The 20,631-nt window shown below is 34.8% G+C and overlaps 1 protein-coding gene across 1 annotated transcript in view; it reads right to left on the bottom strand.

Annotated features, from left to right (window-relative positions):
- The window catches only part of LOC108731160 (uncharacterized), a 294,726-nt gene that overhangs the window by 7,770 nt on the left and 266,325 nt on the right, over positions 1-20,631 (bottom strand). Inside the window, exons 11-13 of the mRNA XM_018461318.1 lie at positions 11,103-11,396; positions 8,200-8,514; positions 2,691-3,041 (exon numbers count right to left, since the gene is read on the bottom strand). Of these exons, the coding sequence (XP_018316820.1) occupies positions 2,691-3,041; positions 8,200-8,514; positions 11,103-11,396 (960 nt within the window). The remainder of the gene's footprint in view (positions 1-2,690; positions 3,042-8,199; positions 8,515-11,102; positions 11,397-20,631) is intronic.

Below are 20,631 nucleotides of genomic sequence, written 5' to 3'. Positions count from 1 at the left end.
TCTCATTTATTGCTGTTTCCATTTTATGCACTATAAAATAAATATAAAACCGATAAAACATTTTTACCCGAGAAGAAATATATTTAAAATACGACCGATTTTAAGTTTTAATTGTATTTAAATAATTAATTGGTATTATATTGTGTATAATATTTTGTTGTAGTACGCGCGTATTGCAGAAACGTCTAGCGAAATTAGATTTTTTCATCTCTCATTATGTCACGCATTAAATGTGATTAATATGCAACGAGAAATGAAGAGAAAATGATCATATATGCCTGTCAAAATACGCATACAAACACGCATACAAATACATCAGCACGCTTTATTAAATAAAATTGAATTTGATATATAAATTATTTCTTTGATCTAAATATTACAGCATAAGTATTTGTCGTATTTAAATATGACTGAAGAGTCTCTTTGAACATTTTTAATTAAATGTACGACGGTGACATCGCTAACAAATTGTAACTTTTTTTTCTACTTTGCTAAACCTTATATTAAAAAAAAGAAAAAGTAATTAATTAACATGCAAAAGTATCAGCAATGTTTTTTAAGTCATATAACATAGACGTTTTTTTTAATCTTAAGTTATGTATAATACAGGAAAATTAACAAAATATACATTCACGAATACGTGCAAGAAAAATTTGCAAGCGTAAGTTTGAGTACAAGGAAACTCGAAATATAAGCATATAAGTATTTAATATAAGCGGTAACAAGGCACATCTACTAGTTTAATCGAGAAAACAGGCAAAATCTTCTCACAACGAAGGTTACGTAGCGTAACGCGCTTTATTCATATTAACACGAATCTGGCGCATGCAAGATCTGACCGTATCGTACAAACAGTGTAACAGTATTTCGCAAGTCAATCGCGGAATTCTCTGGTGATTGCCTTTAATTCGATAGTTCAAGCTCCTCGATGGACGTAAAAAAAAAACTTGCGGTACGTGTGCAAAACAAATATGCAAATTTCGAGATACTTCGTGATGAATTTGCCGAAGTATTGACCTGTCGGGTGGTTTCCACTGACTGAGCATTTTCATTGCAAACGAATCACTGTGTAGAGTGTTAGTCTGTTTCAACACGTATTGCACGATTCGGATGAAACGTTTTTCTACGAAGCCTTTGTCACAATAGTTTCTACTGATCGTATGAAAGTAATTAGGAACCCCAATACTGATTGATAAAAAGAAAGGATGTTAAAAAGGGATCAATTTTTGCCCAAAAAGGTGTAAGTAAAAGGAATAGTTTTTTTCGTAGATTTTGATCTTCTAGATATAATAAAATTATTAAAAATTTCGTAGCATTTGAGGAATATATTTTGAAAATTAAGCACACGAACATAATTATTTATCTAAGTTTCTAATATTTTTGCTTAACTTTCGAAGTGCTCTCTACACGCCATGAACTTTTTAATAATTTTATTATATCCAGGAAAAATCAAAATATATAAAAAACACTATTTTTTTCACTTACGTTGAAGATGTTAAAAAAATAGGCTCTTTTTTAACATCTTCCAAAAAAGGGCAGATTTTTATCTAAAAAAATGTAAATAAAGAAAATAATGTTTTTTTGTAGATTTCGACCTCTTAGATACGATAAAGTTATTAAAAAGTTCGTGACGTCCGGGGAACATCTTAAAAATTAAGCAAAAATATTGAAATTTGGATAAATACATCATGCTCACTTTTTCGAGGTATTCCCTATTTGAGTTTTTTTAATTAATATTATCATATTTAGGAGGTCAAAATCTATAAAAAATAGTATTCCTTTTATTTACATCTTTTTGCGTTGACCCCGTTTTAATATCTTCTTTTATAATTTACTTAAAAAAAAAGTAAAAACATAGAAAGATGGAACCGATTTGAAGTGATTTCGAGCTTCTTGCTTAAAACAAGAGCTGCAGATTATTAAAAAAAAGATGAATCCATATAATAAGAGAATTAATAGCTGCGAGTTATTATTTTACAAATTTCATTCGAAAATATTACTTTTTGACTCCCCAAAACAATGCTATTCCCCTTCGATTAAAGCTGATGGAATGGTAACGTGATAAAGTATGTAAGGGGGTTATCATTATTGTATGTACAACACGAAATTACAAGAAGCACTTATAAACAAGTGGATGTGATAAAATAAACTACTAGTAAATGGACTAATTGGGCTTTCAAGTGATTAGAAATAAAATTTAAAAATTGCAGGCGATCTAATAATTGCTTATTCCTTTTTTTTCGTTATATACATAATTCCTACATCTTATCGCATCACGATTTTCATATCTATGGCTTGTGATAGCCATAAGGGCCCATAAGTATAATTCAAAATAAGAATTCGGCAACGACAGTATTCAAATAATGTAAGATTAAATGGATAGTATACTCAAGACACAGAGGAACAGACCACTTATAAGTACGAGTCGTTTGTTCCAGAATCTCGCGATCGCGATGCGGCTCTTGTCCAAGACGTCACCGGTTGATAAAAGAATAATTTGAATTGTACAAAGTGGTAAAGAATAGAGGCAATCGAATTTCGTAGTTCGTTCGACCACAACGACGACGTCGTTCATCGCTGCTTCGATGAGCTTTCGAGCAAAAAGCACCATCGTAGAGGTGAGGGCATAGGGCGTGGGGCGGAGGTACGGGCGGGTTGGTAGGACGATCCATTGTTTATCTGGGCCCTACCTGGGTAACGGTGGTGCTCCTTATTGGTATTACCCTCTTGAACAAAGTGCGTACTGAAGAGGACCGTGGCGTCGCTCATGGCCTGCTCCGTCATGATCCTAAGGGACAGCATGAGACCGGATTGGCTTCTGTCGACCGGCAGATCCGTCACCTCGAGCATGCTCGGCGTCAGACTCGTTGCGGACGCCAGCAGTCTCCTGGTATCGGCGTCGAAGACCTGTAGTACGTAGATGGCCGTGTTCGTGTCGAAGTCGAGCTCGCTCTCGGCGCAGCTAACCCGTACGGTTGTCTGGCTCTCCTCTCGGATCGTGCAATTCTCCGGCGAGGGTGGTTGCGCCAGCCTCTCACCTGCTACCGGAAGTGGCACAACACACCAGCCTCAGCCTTCGTCTAACTGACTTGAGAGCGCGCGGGATGGTTTCGGAGAATAGGGAAGTCGAAGGTAGCTCCGACAGCAACGCGAAGCCAAGAGTAGTTTTACGAGTAAGGAAAATACGTGACATACGATGAACGAATGATGGGAGATTGCGATTGGATAAACGCGATGCCCGATAAACTTGTTTTGGGCAATAAACTTCAGGGTAATTGGCGAGCTCGTGTCATGTTGCAATTAAAGAAAGACTGATGAATAAACGGAAATGTTCTCATTTGTAGATTTGAAAACTAAAGTATTGAAAATTAGAACTCACTATTTTGTGGCAAAAAAAATTCACAACAAATAAGAAATAAAGGCCCTAAATGGTCAAGCTGGATCTTTAGTGCATAAAAAAGATTCAATCGCAGGTGATAAGTCTTCCTTTTTATAAATTTCACGAATTGTAATAAAAATAAGATTGAGAAATAGTTACTCATAATAGTACGTTACAGTACTGGTTTTTTTTAAAATGAATTAGTAAGGATGTTGTATTTTTTATTAGTAATGATAAGTTACATTTTTTGGGTAAAGTAACGAATATAATCGTTACTTTTATCGTCACTTTTACACAATACGTGTGTATGGAATGTGTATAAGCGAATTTTAAAAGGGTATGTTATATTTGACCATATTGCAATTAACCATAACCACTATAGATGTTGAATTCGTGTTAAACTTGGTCAATTAGCGACACAGATAATTGGATGCTACTAAAAGAAGAGAGCAAAATCAAAATTTGGAAATTGTAAAGATTCGGTATTTTTGAGTAACAATAACGCTAACGAGTTACTTTTTTCAATGGGTAACAAGTAACGGTAACGAGTTACTTTTTGAAAGTAATTTTCCCAATCCTGGGTAAAAGAGACGCATCAAGATTATCGATTATTTAAAGATTTTAAAGAAATTGAAAAACATGATGCTTTTATATAAAGTCATAAAGAACAGAGTTTCTCTCAGCATGTAATCACTCCTTTTTTACAAACGTTGTCATAAACAATTAGTGTTTTTAATATAGTCCATTTTGCACGATCATATATACTTCTTGAATATATTTTGTAATGAAAATAATCGAACTTTCTTGCAATAAATAAAATATGGATATTTAAAAATGGATTCACTTTTTAAAAATATACAGAATTGTCTACTAGAAACAATTGATATAACAATTGGACAGAAAATAATTGCGTGTTCGTTAATATTTCTATCAGTTGAAATTGTCAAAATATTTGTCCAAATATTTGTTTATATAATTCATTCTTTTTTTTATAAACAAGTCTTAAATTGGATTTATCTTTGAGAAGATCCTGATCGCGAAAACAATCGGCATTTTTCGCTCATAATTTACGGCAATCCATCGAGGAATCGTCAAGACATATACCTGAACGAATGAAGCTTAATCAGTCGTAATATTGCTCGCTATAATGCGTCCTCGCGTTTCCATGAGCTTGATCTCTTCGAGAGAGTTCGATCATACCGATGGATTTTCATGAAATGTGCCAATCGTTCGTCACGCTGTGCACCGACGTATTTTAATGCAAAACGTCAAAATGCAATCGATACCTGCCAGTCATCGAACGAGACGAACCGATCTGTACACGTATTTTTATCACTTTTATCGCCTCAAAAGCTGCCATTCGATGGCGTGCAGTTGTTTGATCCAGTCCTATAAAGCTTTTTACATTGCTCAACAAAGTATATTTTTCTCTGATACTCCAAGCCGAATTTTAACGATATAAGAAATATGCATTTGCTTTTCATTTATGTATAATTTTCAATTGTAACACGAGAAAAATTCCGGATTCGCGTTTACGCGACAAACTCTTCCTTCACAGGTACGATTCGTGGAACAAAGTTTGAATATTTTAGAAATATACACACCTAAAGTAGAATCGAAAATAGAATCAAAATTGCAGAGCTTTCAAACTCGGACTTCTTTCTTCTTTTACAAGAGCAGCACGTATCGCCAAGTCTTGTTAGTTCAGGCGGCGCGGCGGGATCGGATATAAATCGGGCGAAAGTAGCGTAAAGAACGGCGATTTGTAACGAAGGAGGGCCAGCTGACGCGAAATACGAAAGCCTTTTATAGTCTGGTTTACCCCTATCTCGGATCCGCTGCAGCGCAGGCCGCAGTAGAGCGGATAAACGACGAAGCTGACGGGCTCTGTAGCCGCCGCCTATTAGCCGCGCATTATTAACGCGCGTAACACCGCTTAACGTCTGTCTACGTGCCACCCATGGGTTAATCGTGAGCAATTAGTTAGAAGAATGCGGCAAAGCGGCCCGGGGTCGCCGGTGCTTAAATTAGGCCGAGAAATTTGTTTAATGGGGTTACAGCGTGGAGCTACTACCGGAAAATACAGTTCCCGCGACGCGAATGAATTTAGAAGCACAAGCTAAAGCACCCCTACTTTAATAGCAAAATTCTTGTGCTTTCCTTTAAACATCATTCCAATTACAGCAATGTTAATCATGTAATTTGCATTTTAATTTTAGTTAAACTAAAACATTTAATAGTGAAGAATCGGATAAATTAAATCTTGGAAATACATATGCTTGAGAAGAACTTATTTTTTTATTAGTTGATATCGGATTCGTGTAAAATAGATGTTTGTGTCGATAAATAATTATCAACGTTTAATAAATAAAAAAGTTTATAACAAATATTTTTCATCAGAAGAAAAAAAAGCAAATTAGATGCATTTATCTTTTCAGCCTGTATATAATATTGATGCGTGCAGTTATTATTATCTTGTTTACTTCGTCTTTGAATTGACGATATTAGTTAACATTTATAGCAAGCCTGTCTAATTTGAGCTTCGGAGCCAAAACGCAAAGATTTCAGAGACTGTAAAGTGTTGATATATGTATCTGAGTGACGCTTATCAACACTTTACAGTCCCTGAAATCTTACTCACATTGAACCTTTTTGCGTCAATGGCTTTGCATTTTGGCTCCGAAGCTCAAATTAGACAGATTTGATTTATAGTGATGAATAAATAAGAAGGTACGAAACGGTCATTGACAACGAGCGATCATGCGCTGGTGTCGATAAAACATCTAATTATGTACATTTCGTAAATGTACGTCTGCTACGATCTCGATGCAGTTTTCTACACGTAACTCTAATACGCTTACAGCTTTACATGACATACGTGTGCTTTGATTGAAGTAAAAAGATAATACCGCCATAATGCCGAATAGACGCGAATTTCGGACGGACGGATCCAATATCATCGTAACTCGTAGAAAGTGTATTTTTTGGATGAGGATATGTAATATGGGAAAAAAATTTTATATACGTGATGCATGAATATTCTGCGAATGTATTATATTACCGAAACTTGGTATTATTCGTCTCGAGAATAATATTCGTATTCGAGAATAATATTCGTGTTTGGAAAGTTAATAAATGCCGAATTTTCGAAATATTTTATAATCAATGTTTACGATGGCGAACAAATGATAAAAATAATATTCCATAAAAAGTACTATCAAGAGTATACTGAGTTTCACAAAATGACGAATCATTATATGATTTTAAAAGAATATTCTTTTTAAGCAGTTTTCGTTTACACTTGTTATGGCATTCTTTCTATTTTAAGTATAACTTCACAATTTAACTGCAGTGCTTGTTCGATCATGGTATCTTAATTAAAAGTGTTATTTAAATTTTTCTTCATCTAAGGAGGATAATAAAAAAATCGCGTCAAAGCAGATTAAATACCTGCTTTCTTTGAAATATGCATATCTATCATATCTATGTGTATCAAATTATTTATGAGTAGTTTTGATCAAAGTGCTTTACTTATTTTCAAATAGATCTTAGATGTAACAAGTCGTCCTATAGAAAGTTATAAGATATATATCTTTGCAATAGAAGAAGATCAAATAAAATAGTTTGTTTTACAATTTAATTTACCGTTTTTATGCTTTAGTATTGTGTTAATTTACTGTTAAACATGCATTCGTTATCAGCATCAATGAATATTCAGTTTCTTTTATCAAATAACTTTGCTTAATTATTTTCTAATTAAATTATGAGTTACATTTCCGTCACGAAGGGAGAGAAATCGAATTCCATTATGAACTTATTACTGATTTAAACTTTTCCGCATATATCCTATAGTTGTTTGTCTAACTCCGAGCGGTAATGAGGAATATCTAGTGCAAACTGTCTGGATGATCTCCGCGCGAATCAACACAAATGCACGGTATATTATGGGCCGTGCGCGCTTAATATACTCGTGAACTTTCATGCGGCCACTCAAAAAGCCGCTGAAATCGAGTTACGATGTTATTGCATGAGAGAGGATCAACATGTTCACACGAGCTCTACGATGCAAGGCCGTGCAGCGTAGCGAACAGTGCTCAAAATATTAGATCGATTCATAAGCAATATCCGTTTGCGATGCTTCCTTTATATTCCACTTTCCGTTTATATATTCTCGCATACATTTACGACGCATTTGTTTTACGCTGCGGTGACAAAGTATACGGGCGGTATTGTTGCGACATTGGAGCGAGATCGAAGGACTATGAGCGGTCTCGATAAATTATTTTGTTGAGATTCAAAAAATCTTTCACCGAGGGAGGACAATGTAATTACAAAATTATGATAATAAATGAAATATTTACGCGATGTTTAAAATTCTTTGTTAATGAAAATTAAAATAAAACAAGTGAAGTTAAATATCTTAAAGGTCCACAAAACAACATATGCAAAAAGTTTCTTATATATATAATAGTTGAGAAATATTTTTATATTAATAAACGATATGTAAAGATATAAATTTTTAAATTATTTATTACTGTTATCGTTTTAATTTATGATCATTAATATTGTTATTACTGTTACTAGCATTATTATTATTATTGTAGTTGAGAACAGAACTTCACTTGAAATACAAAGCTGCTTAAAACTCCGGAATATCCTTCCAATCTCTATCTGACGATACCGCATCATTTAGGAAAGCTTCGCGCTGTTCGAAGCTTACTTATGAATCGTCTAGTAAGTACATCGAGGACGACTTAATCGCGGATCGATTCGCGATCGATCATTCTCTCAGTTCAGTTGTTCGCGACCGGACGACTCACCTGTTCGCCTCTCAGGGAGATTCAGGGTGGTGGCGCGAAAATGCACGGTCTCGCTGCGACCTTTGGCGTTAGTGGAGTAAATGGAAACCTCGTAGTTGCTGCCGGGATCCAGATTGCTGACGGAGAAGACGGGCACCTTGCTCGTCTGGTTGAAGACAGTCGTAGGGCCGCCGCTCTTGCCGGACCCGGTTTCACGGTCCACCTGCATGGTAAACTTTTGCGGCAGGCCGCCGTCAAAGCCTTCTATACATTCCACGTAGATCGAGTCGGTGGTTTGATTTAACAAGGAGCAGTTGTGCGGTGTGTCCGGGCGGCCTGTTGGATTCGCGCGCGATCAGTGTCAATATCGAGCACGATTCTGCGTATCGATTAATGGGCTAATTAGCGAACATGAATGAATGCTTAATTGGCGAATTTGGAAGGTATCCTATGATACCACAGAGAATATCTGGCCGAGACGGAATTGATTCCGCAAACGAACATGATGGTGGAAATCGTTTGTGGTAGAAACTGTTAATTAAATTAAACACGTAATTATATCTGGTTTATAAAGACATAATTTATTTAAATCGGAATTGTTCAATTGAGAGACAGTGTTTCTCTCTACTGTTAAATTATTTATTTATGATTGTATATTTGTAGAAAAATTTGGTATGACAGAATTGATTTCATATGACACACAAATGCCTGAAAGAATAATACTATATATCCACTTATTACTGTCCAATCTTTTATCTATATATGCAAGGTTATTACATTTAAAGATCACAGCTAAAAGCTCTTCACAAACTAAAATAAGTACCTGTTTCAAACGAAAATAAAACTTTCATTTTAGACGAAAAAAGCTGCTGACGGAGCAACTGTCTCATGCGCGCTTCTAGATTTGATCGCCTCTCATCGGCCGATACGAGTTTAGTTTGAATTTTCGTTTTTGTTCGAGCAACTACGGTACTCAAATTGACATGTCCTTTTTACGCAACGTTCACTTTAATGACGATTTTTATTGTACGTTCCAGTAGTTTAGTACCAAGCGACGTACTAAAATGCGTTTGTCACGTATTGATGCGTCCGTTTCTACGACCTGCCCTGACCTTTATGGACCTTAAAGAGTATCTCCTATTGCGGAAAATGGATTCTTCCGTCATGTATGTAAAAATACTTGCGTCCTTTAACCCGTTTGCACGCGAATCTTTATGCTTTCCGCGGCGATAAAAATGTAGCAATATATTTCTTTTCAATGCGTTTTGCGCGAACATATTTCGAACACGAAGACAATTTTTATATGGTAAACTGTGTTACATTGAATTGATTTTAAGAATGTAACACGAATTCACGACAATCCGAGATACATAATTTAAATCAATCGTAAAAATCGCGCGAACGTTTGTAGAAAATATTGATACAAAAGAATGTTGCAATAAGAGATGCAATAACCTGCTATTTTTCCAATATTTCATAAATGTATCTGAAGACAGTTTCTGTTGAATGCAAAGTTACATTGGTACATTAAAGATATAATAATACTAATATAAATAGCGATTGTAAAGAGTTAGTATAAAATAAATAATAGTATATTAATGTATCCAATATATCATTAAATATCCAATATATCGTTAAAATAGAAAAATGATACAATTGACATTTTTGAAATTATGAAAGAAAATTGAATCTAAAGTCTTTAGGATCGATTTCCTTTCATTTTCTCAAAAATTACTTTTTTACTCGTGTCATTTTTCTATCAAGGCAGCAATATAATATTATAATGAAGAAAATATGTGTAAATACATTTATTTACAAAACATCATAATTTCTGTAATCGTGATAACAAACAAATGTAAAATAATAATATGCAAATGTAAACGTATTGTTTTAACCGGTTTGCAGCTCTGAATTTACTCGAATATTTTTCTTTATTTTAAATATTATTAAATTTGTACCTTTATAGTAACAATTTCTGATCCATTCTCGAACATTTCGAAGTACAAGAAAAGTACAAGAAAAGTACAAGAAAAGTATTATAAGCAAAAAAATTTGAAAAGTACATTGATTTATTGAAGTTACATTGAGTTCACCTTCCGGTTTATCGAAATGCCGATAATTCGATGAAGACGCAGTGAATTGCAGAACGCGTTGTGTATTTATAATTCACCGGATGTCGGATGATAGTGTTTCGACGACAAGAAGAGTAAATGCATCGAATCTATCGAACGCGCTTTTCAAGAGTTTCAGAATGGCACAACATTCGTCTACTAAAATCGATTGTTGTACTCTAAAAAGTTGTGTCGCAGCTGCGATGTCATCGAAAGATTTATCTATCTTCGTTCCATTTGATTTATTCACCTGGTGATGACGATGTTAATATCAGCGATTGCAGTCACATACAAGAAATATCAAACGTCACATCATTTATGTATATGTAATTTGTGTAATTTACATGTTTGTATTTTAATTCAATCGTTCAATTAAAAAAATTTAAATGCAGCACGCGATTACAAGTCAAGTCAGAAAATACATTGCGTTTATTGCGTCATTTAATTAAGCCACTTTAAATTTGCATGTAATACATTTTTGCAGAATTATTAATTACATTGTAATTGGTTCAAAGTGCATTACGTAGCAATTATAGTAGAAAATACAGTGGCACATTTCATTATGGTATATCCAAGCGGGCAAAAAGGCATTTGTATTTTAATAATTTTTATTTTTGATATTAGTACGGGGGTATATAATCTGCTTATAAGAATGCGATAAACGAGTTTAAAAGAGATCGCTGCGTAAATATTTTTTAATAAATCATAGAGCAAAGAGAGGAATGCGCGCTTTGTAAGGATAGTATGAGAGACGTATGTGGGTTAGATCCGAAGCAATTTTTCAGAAGCTGTGCAGTGAGGTCGAGCACTTACCAGCTGGCACGATATGGTAGACGCACGGCTCGAGCTGAGTACCCTGGTCATTGCTACCCCAGCAAAGGAGAGTGCCATAGTCCAGCTCGGTCATTGGTGTGTAGGAGGCTGTCGAGCGTGTACGGTCGCTCGTGACGTGTGCCTGAGGTATGTCCACCGCCTCCATTGTATTATTGAATTTCCAGGTGAACGATACTTCCGGCGGGTTCGCCTCCAGCTCACAGGGGATCCTCGCGGTCTCCTGTCGCGCCACGCCGAATACCTTCGTCTGACCGTGCTGGCATACCGGCACGACTAGAAATGTAAATGTTGGTTCGTGCGATGAGAATATAAGCTTTGCATCGCGCGAGTTTATCTTGTGAGAAAGCATCAACGCGACGATAAATATTATTCGATGGCGAAAACACAATATCTATTTCATGATATATGCCGTACGCTTCAATTCAATTACTGAATTTTTTATAATTTGTGGAGCACGTAGATAAAGAGGATACATATGATCTATATAACGATCTTTGCTATTGTTTTCGATCGTGAAATTACGATCATAAAACATAAAAATGATGAATTTTATACTGAGCTATCAATAATAAAAGAGTTACTTAATATCGAAAATTACTTAAGATGAATTAAATCTCAAGAAACGGTATATACTCAACACAATAATGTCCTTAGTTTATTTTAAAAGAATCTAATATACAGTCACATAGTAAAAGCCTAAAATTTGAATATAAATGTATACACTTAACTAATCAATGTATGCATTTACATAAGATTTTAGCAAAAGTATTAATCAAATATAAAAATGTCTATTATTTTTAATAAATGTAAAAATCTTTGCATGGTAAAAATCTTTAAAATATTATATTGTACCACAATTTTAGCATATTTTCAAGGTGAATTAAAAAAAATTCTCTCCGTGTATATTCATTTAATAGACAATACATACATTTGCTACAACACATTAATGAAAGAGTAATATTGCGAGTCGTTTGTCACAGTATACATTTTAATAAATGCATACAATGATTAGTACACGTGTGTACTAAGCATGTCTAGTACACATTATATCATATATTAGTACACGTGTATGTACAAGTGTGTACATTAACACATTGACTGACATTTCGATCGTGATATATATATATATATATATACACTGCTATAGCTATTATAATTGTAAAATTAAGAAAGATATGAGATATGTAATATTTTATGCTACATGGAGTATAGAGATTATTTAGAAATGCTTAATATTTTTATTAGAAGCTCATTTTCATATTCTACGATTTATCCATCTTACATTTCGATTCAATATAAGACATTTTTTCCAATGTTGTAACTTTAATGATCAACAGCATATATGTGTATACGATACACGCATCCACACACATACACACACACACGCACGCACATAATATTCGATGATTAATTATTTAATTAATTTTAAAGTTAAACAAGATACGATCGACGCCTGCTTCACAATGAATATCTTTCATTAATACTGGAAGTATCTAGTAACATGATTAGATCTTTTCATCGGGGTTTGTATCGAGGAATGATCGACACGTAAATTCTAGTATACGCCGAAGGCTAATACGATTATTAAGCACTACCCGTAATTAAGCATTAACGATGGAATTCATGTCCCTGCACCATTCCCGAGTTTCGTGTCAACCTCAGTCGACACGGTATCTGATATCGCCGTAATATACATAATACGCAATATACATGTATATATATCCTATAATCTACATATTGCAATAGTGTACCATTAGTAGAGCATGTCTTCATTGTTCAGGGGGAAGGGGGGTATTCGCGTATGTTCTTGAACAACGTTTTCTCTTATTACATCCTCTGTCGCGAAACTGTTATTAACATCTTTCACAATTCATGGCAACTGAAAGTACATTGTTACCCACTCGGTAAGAAAATAAACCTCTGGCTGTGCACGCAGTTCTTTACATCACGAAAAAAAAAGTGGGAAAGCATTCTCAAGTACTTTGCAAACTGTTCGCAAATGAAGAAACTGCATAAGTATGTTTAAGATATTCTTATATTTCACCATACTAACTTTCTCTATTATAATATAAAATAATGACAACATTTACATCTTCTCCCAAACTGAACTTCATATTTAAATTACATGTTAGAAATAGAAAAAAGACAAACTATATAATTCTATGCGAAAGATATACTGCGTACATTTTCTGGAACTACTTGACAAATGAATCATGAATTTTGATAGATGGATTATTTTGGCAAATGATCGATTATATTTTTAAGGAAATTGTCTTTTATGGAATTTACTCGAAGAATATGCACTTTTCTGTGTAAACTAAGATAATGGTTAAAATAACAATTAAAATAAAAAAGAAATGTATTTAAATCAGTATATTATATTTTTTCGATTTGATTTTTAAAATGAGAAAATTTACGTATAGAATAAAAATATTCCACAAGAAATTCATGGCCCATAATTTTTATTATAAAATTAATACATTTCTCGATTATTACGCATCTGAATGCATTCATCAAGTTGGAGCATATGATCGATCGTTATCTCCAGTAGTATCTGCAATTGACATTCACTTCCATGAAAGAAGATATTCGGTGTAAGCTGACAAAGGATCCCTCGCGACCTCGACTCACAGAACGAAAGTCTAGTCCGTCTCGTCTGGAAATTCAATAATACTTTGGACGTGGAAGTGGAGAGCCGTAGAGCATGCGGGATATCCGGCGCACATATAGAGGCTAGATAGACTCTTCATTGATTAGATCAGTCATAAAATTCCGGACGGTATCCGGTGCCTGAGTATTGCATCCCCTTTGTACTTTGCACAGTTGTCGAAAGAAGTCCGATCTTGCGGATGCCTGGAATACTCCGGACAGTGTCCTGTCCATACGTCCCACAGGGTTATATGAAAGACGAACCTTTGTCCTCTTACGACGATCGTCGAAAAATATTTTAAGGATGTCATAAGGTTGCAATAAAGGTCATCAATTGGAGCGCGACGAGCCTTACGCGATTATGTTATACATATAGAAAGGCGAATTCGCGTTTCATGACAAACGCAATTTCGTATTTCTGCTGCAAGTACGCAGATATCGTGCAATCGTAATATAATAAGCAATAGTAAGCTTTATAGATGACTGATTGAAATACATATACCAATCATTTATCGTAACGTCTCTTACTTGGAATTCTTTCATCGATTTACGGAATAGTTAAGAAATGCACTTTGTGTGTATGTTGCATTATTGCAATACTCGAAAATACGCATAAATTTGTGAGAATAAATTAATAACAGTTTAATTTAATTGTACGTTTACACACGAAGAACTTGTGTTGGCTCACATAGACTTTTTCACTGTACCATCATTATCGATTAATAAAAGTTTGTCGTGAAAAATTTCAAATGTTCAGGAACGTGCACCGCGCAGAGAACTTACATCGGTGAAATGGACTTACATAATATAACATTGCGAATGCAAAATACAAATTTTTATATCGAGATTGTCGATGATGGTTAAACTAGATATGCACACGATGCGTTACTCCAGTCAATACCAACTAAGTAACATAACTGTTATAATTTCTTACTCAAAAATATAACTGTTATGTACAACGTGTTATATTACAGTTATATTGTTGAGTAGAAAATTATAACTAATAGTTACATGTTATTCGTTGGTTGTTGGGAATCATTGCATATCTTTTTCGTTTTCAAAAAATGGATTAAACTTCCGTGCTAAGAGGAGACTTATTCAAAATAATTTCATCATCTTAGAATCAATTTCTTTCTGCTTCTTGATAAAGACGAGTGTCGAGTATATCGCGATATCGCGGTAATACAGGATATCGATGGTCGAGGCACTGACAATAACCAATTAATGCCGGTCATTAAGCATCAGTGACAGATCGCTCACGCCAAGCGTCCATGCCAGCTATCGAAATGATATCTGCGCCGTGTATGCATAATTCAACGGGACGCAATATCGGCTGCATCGTGAAAAATGCACGTCGATCTGTCGCGCGTGGATCGCATGGACATACGCGAAGTGTGGTGGTGGGAGATTGCTTTTTGTTCTATTCGGAAATTCGGTCGGTCCATTTCGATTATCTACGATAACGAATTAACGTGGAGGTATAACGTATTCTAAATATTTCGGAAATAATTTCTGTAGAAATGATTTAAAATCACTGATTAGAAGAGTCTATACGTTATATATAAAAAAAGTTTATATGTTATACATACAAACTAATACAAAATTAAGTTACTTTTAATTAAGTAAGAGAAACACCAATTACAGTCAAAGTTGTATGTTGGAATAATACATCTACATGTATTTTAAATAAATTTATCTCAGATATATAATTACACACCGATTACTCTCGGATTACTTGCAACACAAATTGAAATAATAATAATCCCTCCAAACTAGATTAGATCGCCGATTTGATGCTATTAGCATCTTAAAACCTGTAGAGAACTTTTCAGATAAAAAAAAGTCCAAAATCTAGATAAGATTAAGATGTCTTTTTAAAGATATCTTTAGACGTCTATAAGATGTCTTTAAAAAAATGTCTTTAAGATATTTTTAGGCGTCTAGATGTCTTACGTCTCGTTTTTGGACGTACGTGTTATCTGGGTTGTTGCGAAAAATATTACCTTAGCCGGGATTGAGAACCCGGATCTCCTCAAATTCCGTGCGGGCGTCTTCCCAATTAACTATTTTTGATAATTTTTTTCTTTTTGCGTGATATATTATCCTTTTCGTAAATATAATTTATATATCAAACTAATAATTTTTCATATATACTCTTATCTTTTCCATAATTTTTTTTCTTAATAAAAAATTCCAGTACATACAAATTCGATAATTTCAAGTTGAAAACTGAAAAAGAACATTTAAAATTTACATTATGACTTTTCGATCAGTTTTTTTTCAATTAAATATTATAACCTTCGAGTTTTTGAGAAAGTTTTCGTTTGCTACACTGAAAAAAAAGATTGGCTGCTGCAGCAAATTAGATGGTAAAATATGGCATAGCATTTTTAATTGGTTGCAGCCGTCAATTTTTGGTTGTGTTAGTCTATCGAAATCCTATACTGACATTGCAGATAGGCTAACGCAACCAAAAATAGGCTGCTGCAGCCAATTAAAAATGCTATGCCATATTTTACCATCTAATTTGCTGCAGCAGCCAATCTTTTTTTCAGTGTACAGTTCATGTACAACAATAACAGTTTAGAAATAATTAAGAGCTCGATGTTACTACAGGGAACGAAGGAATTTGCTATGATAGAATAGATTCAATTGCAAATAAGAGTCTAACACTCAAAAACACTCTTACGTGAATACAATGTATACGGATATTATTTACTTAATTACTGGGGGAATAGGATGTCTTGTTATTACGTAAGTACTTGACAAACTTCTCTCGCTTTTAAGTAAAATTATGAGATATATATACTTACATATACATATAAATATATACAGTAAAGTCTTTTCGAATATCTAAACAGCGAGTGCGTCTGTAGAACACGCGGGGAAACGTCGACCCAAGAATTATCGGATATTCTGCCGTTGACAGATTCCTTAGGAGATTTAACGGTACATTAGTTTCGGAACATCCTATACAGGCAGATAGGGTACCAGGCTTGGCATATTATTTTATGTTTACGATATTTACGCCATGAATCTTCGTCGATCGCGCGGGTAGCGCCACGTTGAGCGTACATCATCGCCGTCGCTAAAATTCGTAAGAACGTCGCCAGAATGTACGTCACCGGAATTTATAATAATAATAATCTACGGCGTGCGTGTATACGTGCGTGCGAGCGAGCCCGCACGACTGGCTATTACGTCAAATAACGAAGATTTATGCTGGTGCCGTGGCGACGATGTACATTCGCATAGCTTATGCGGGTGGACTTGCAGTCCAACTATATCGAGATACCAGATATTATATGGATCGAGCGTGGCTGGGACTTGAGATGATACATGTGCGTCGATGCCTTGCCTAATCAGATACATTAATTAGGTGGCGTTAATGGACCCAGTTAGATGCGCGACTACGCAGCACCGTAGCTCCAGCGACCGATCGATGAATCTTCGACGTACGTTATCGAGCGTCGTATCTCACGCGCATAGCACACGATGACTATCGCGACATGACACGATACACCGTACGATAAAGCTTGTGCTTAGGAATTCCCGAAATATTTAATATTGAAGAATTTCGTGGAGAATTTTATCTTAATTGAATACCTCGATTAATTGACGTTAATGAACTCGATTGTGCGCAATCGCGCCGCTACGCTGCAGTTATCGAACGAAGAGATCTTCAATGGGGTAATTATCGGTCGATGTGTGTCGACTGCATTCAACACAATGGATTTCCCTTGAGATATTAATACAGTGAATAATTAATTCGTTCCGCATTCCGCTGAGAATCTCTCCCGGTATTCCCACGGAACCGAAGAATCGCTCAAGGAATTTCGCCGCAAACCACCTAAACGCCCGAGCGGAGGCGACGTATTGTTAAGGATTACAGATGGGTGACGTTACGTATCGATCGATCGCCGTCCGGGCGACGTCTTGGCTCGGCTTTTTTCACGCGACTACATAATCTATCCAATCTATCACGGTGAATAAATCAAAACGCCTGGCGAGAAATCGAATTCACTTTTGCAGCGCGAATAAATGTCCGGCTCCGGCGGCTGCGATAAATTCATTGACATATTTCATCCGGGTCAGAGAGCGACGGTGGTGGTGGCGGCATTCTAGTTTGCGCCGTCCGTCGTGTAATTAAATTACAGCGAGCGGAATCTAAAGTTAGCGAAACGAATTCCGCGAGAGCGCACGTATTGTACCGATAACATGCCGGCTGACCGATGACGTACGTATCTACTTCCGCCGCGCTGGGGATCGAGAGACGGTCGTGCCGGATCGAACCGGTTATAAATTGGCATGATTTTTGTGTTGAATCGAAATAAAGTGCCAACCTTTTACCATATCACGGGAGTAGTCGCCGCAGTCAATTCGCCGCATGTACACAGAGAGAAAAGTTTTTGGTACTTGTGATTATAATTACGTAATATATTATAATTATTGTTAGTTATGGTTATTATTACTACAATATTATTAATAATAACTATATATTATATATAGCTCTATCAACAAATATATATTATAGTTGGCATCGAAAATAACTATAAATTATAGTTATTATTATCATGAAAATAATTGCAATTACTATAACTTAATTGAAATTTTTAATCATTTTCTGTACGAATTACGTATATTTGTTAATAAAACTATACATATAGTTATTATTACTATATACATTAGTCGTAATGATCATAATTATGATAATTATATAATTATAGTTGCAAATACTAAACATTTTTCTTTCAATATAAGTGAGGAGCAGATTTTCAAAATGCGTTTTGTCCAAAGTTTCATTTTTTTTAGTTAGAGATGGCGTAGTGTTCAGTGTTGAATAACTTATAATTTATATTATAAGCTCTGAGATGTTGGAAAGCATTTTTCATCATTAATTTATATGCTGAAAAAATAAACATTTAGAAGTGCATTATGTTTTTTAACTAGAAACAAATAAAATGCATTTGTTTAACATTTTTAGCAATTATTAAGCAATTTTGTTTAATATTTCACGTCCTACTGATTGTTATTTTCTGTAAAGTGCACAGTTTTCTTATGTGCGTAGTTTCTTTTTTTCTCGTTTTCTGAAAATTCCAAATTTTGGACAAAACGCATTTTGAAAGTCTGTTTCTCAAGTATCGGACACACATTCACAAAATTTTAATTCCGGCATACTTATATTTACTTATAGGTACATAAATTCCATCGAAACATACATATAATTACGTTCGACGAACGCTAATACACGATTTCATCATTGAATTAAAAACTTTTTATAAAAATTTCAGATGATAATTTTACAAAATATATTAAGAATGATAGATTACAAAACATATAATAGAGATTGCTCTTGTTTCTCTTAAAAACGAGACTGTCGAAGAATTTCAATCCATTTAGAACCTACTCTTTCTGCAAGAAACGTCGTCTTTTGCTTGCTCCTATTATAATTTTTGACGTCTTCTGTATATCATGTCAGGATAATGAATCACCTAAAACAAAGATCCTAAGAAAGCAGCCTTAAGCCAAGAGAAAAATCGTCTAATAAGGACGAAATCTCGTCGCTACTTTCTTCTTATTATTCGATTTATATTCGCGCTAAATAAAAGAGTTTAATATTTCATTCGCATTAGGGTCTCTCGCGTTCTCTCGCGTTCTCTCGCTAAAGTTTACGTGATAAAAGTGCAGTGGTTCTATAAGCGCGCGAAATTGCTGCGACGTGTAATTAAGTATTAATCGTGCAATTTCTATTTGAGCGACCTAGATTATTTTGCGCGCAGCTATGTTGCCCGCGTGTTTGTGCCATGTTCGTTTTGCGAAACCGCATTGTATGACGAGAGAAAATGAGATCGCTGCGAGGAATTTTGCGTGCCCATCTCATAAGAAATACTATGATAATCCAGTACAAGAAGCATTTTGATGATTCTGTACAAAATATTACATCAATTCGTTTTTTTAGATGCTGATATCGATATAGAAAAGAAAAACAAGGTGGCTGTATTCGTGTAACGGAATCCATTTGGTGTATCTTATTCACACGATATTGATCAACGTACATTTTTGACAGCAATATAAAATAATAATTCATTTTTTTTATTAAAAAAGATAAGCTATTTTGCTTACTAAAACAACACGTCGTGTGTCATCTATTATTCATTATTGGATAAACAATCTATACTACTGTCGTCGTGTCTCTTGAATATTTAAGAGTTTCCTTTAAAGTTTGAACAGAAAAGAGCGGCGCGTTTTTTTATCGCATTATTCTCGTGTTATACAAAATTTTATTAATGTTGCGTATCACGTTTCACTGTCTAATGCTGTACAACGTGCACATGTAATTTTCATTTTTTAAAATCTTAATCTAGAGTAATAATGTATTAAGCTTACATATGTAAGCCAGTTGTCGACCACTCGCTCCTGGCTAATTACTGTTATCGCTTTTAATCGCTACGTTCCAGTTTAAAACCCTCCGATTAAATGCGACGTTAACTTCAACGGGCGACAGAATGGCAGAATTTTTAGGCTCGGTGCATTAATTACAGGTTGTTAGGGCGATGCTTGCCTTATAATTTGCACGATACTGGACGGAAGCTCGAATTCCTTGTGCAGAATGCAATTATATAAAAATCGAGCAAAGATTCAGTCGTCAACAATCTTTGTTTTGTAAGTTAGTATCGATTCGTCTAAGGTAACGTACTTCGAGAAGGTTACACGTGATCGCGTTAGAGAGACGCATTGCGGATCGGTGAATTTTTAAAGCACGTATCGTGCCCAGAAAATGCAGTCGGAATATTTTTAAAAAAACTCTTGAATATTTTGCATTACTTAAATTTTTACTGTTAACCTCTTCAGACCCTAT

This window comes from Mycetomoellerius zeteki, unplaced genomic scaffold, assembly GCF_001594055.1.
Source record: "Mycetomoellerius zeteki isolate Tzet28-1 unplaced genomic scaffold, Tzet1.0 scaffold120, whole genome shotgun sequence".
Lineage (NCBI taxonomy): Eukaryota > Metazoa > Arthropoda > Insecta > Hymenoptera > Formicidae > Mycetomoellerius > Mycetomoellerius zeteki.
The sequence above is the reverse complement of the archived record's forward strand: the minus strand, read 5'-3'. Positions and strand labels throughout refer to the sequence as shown.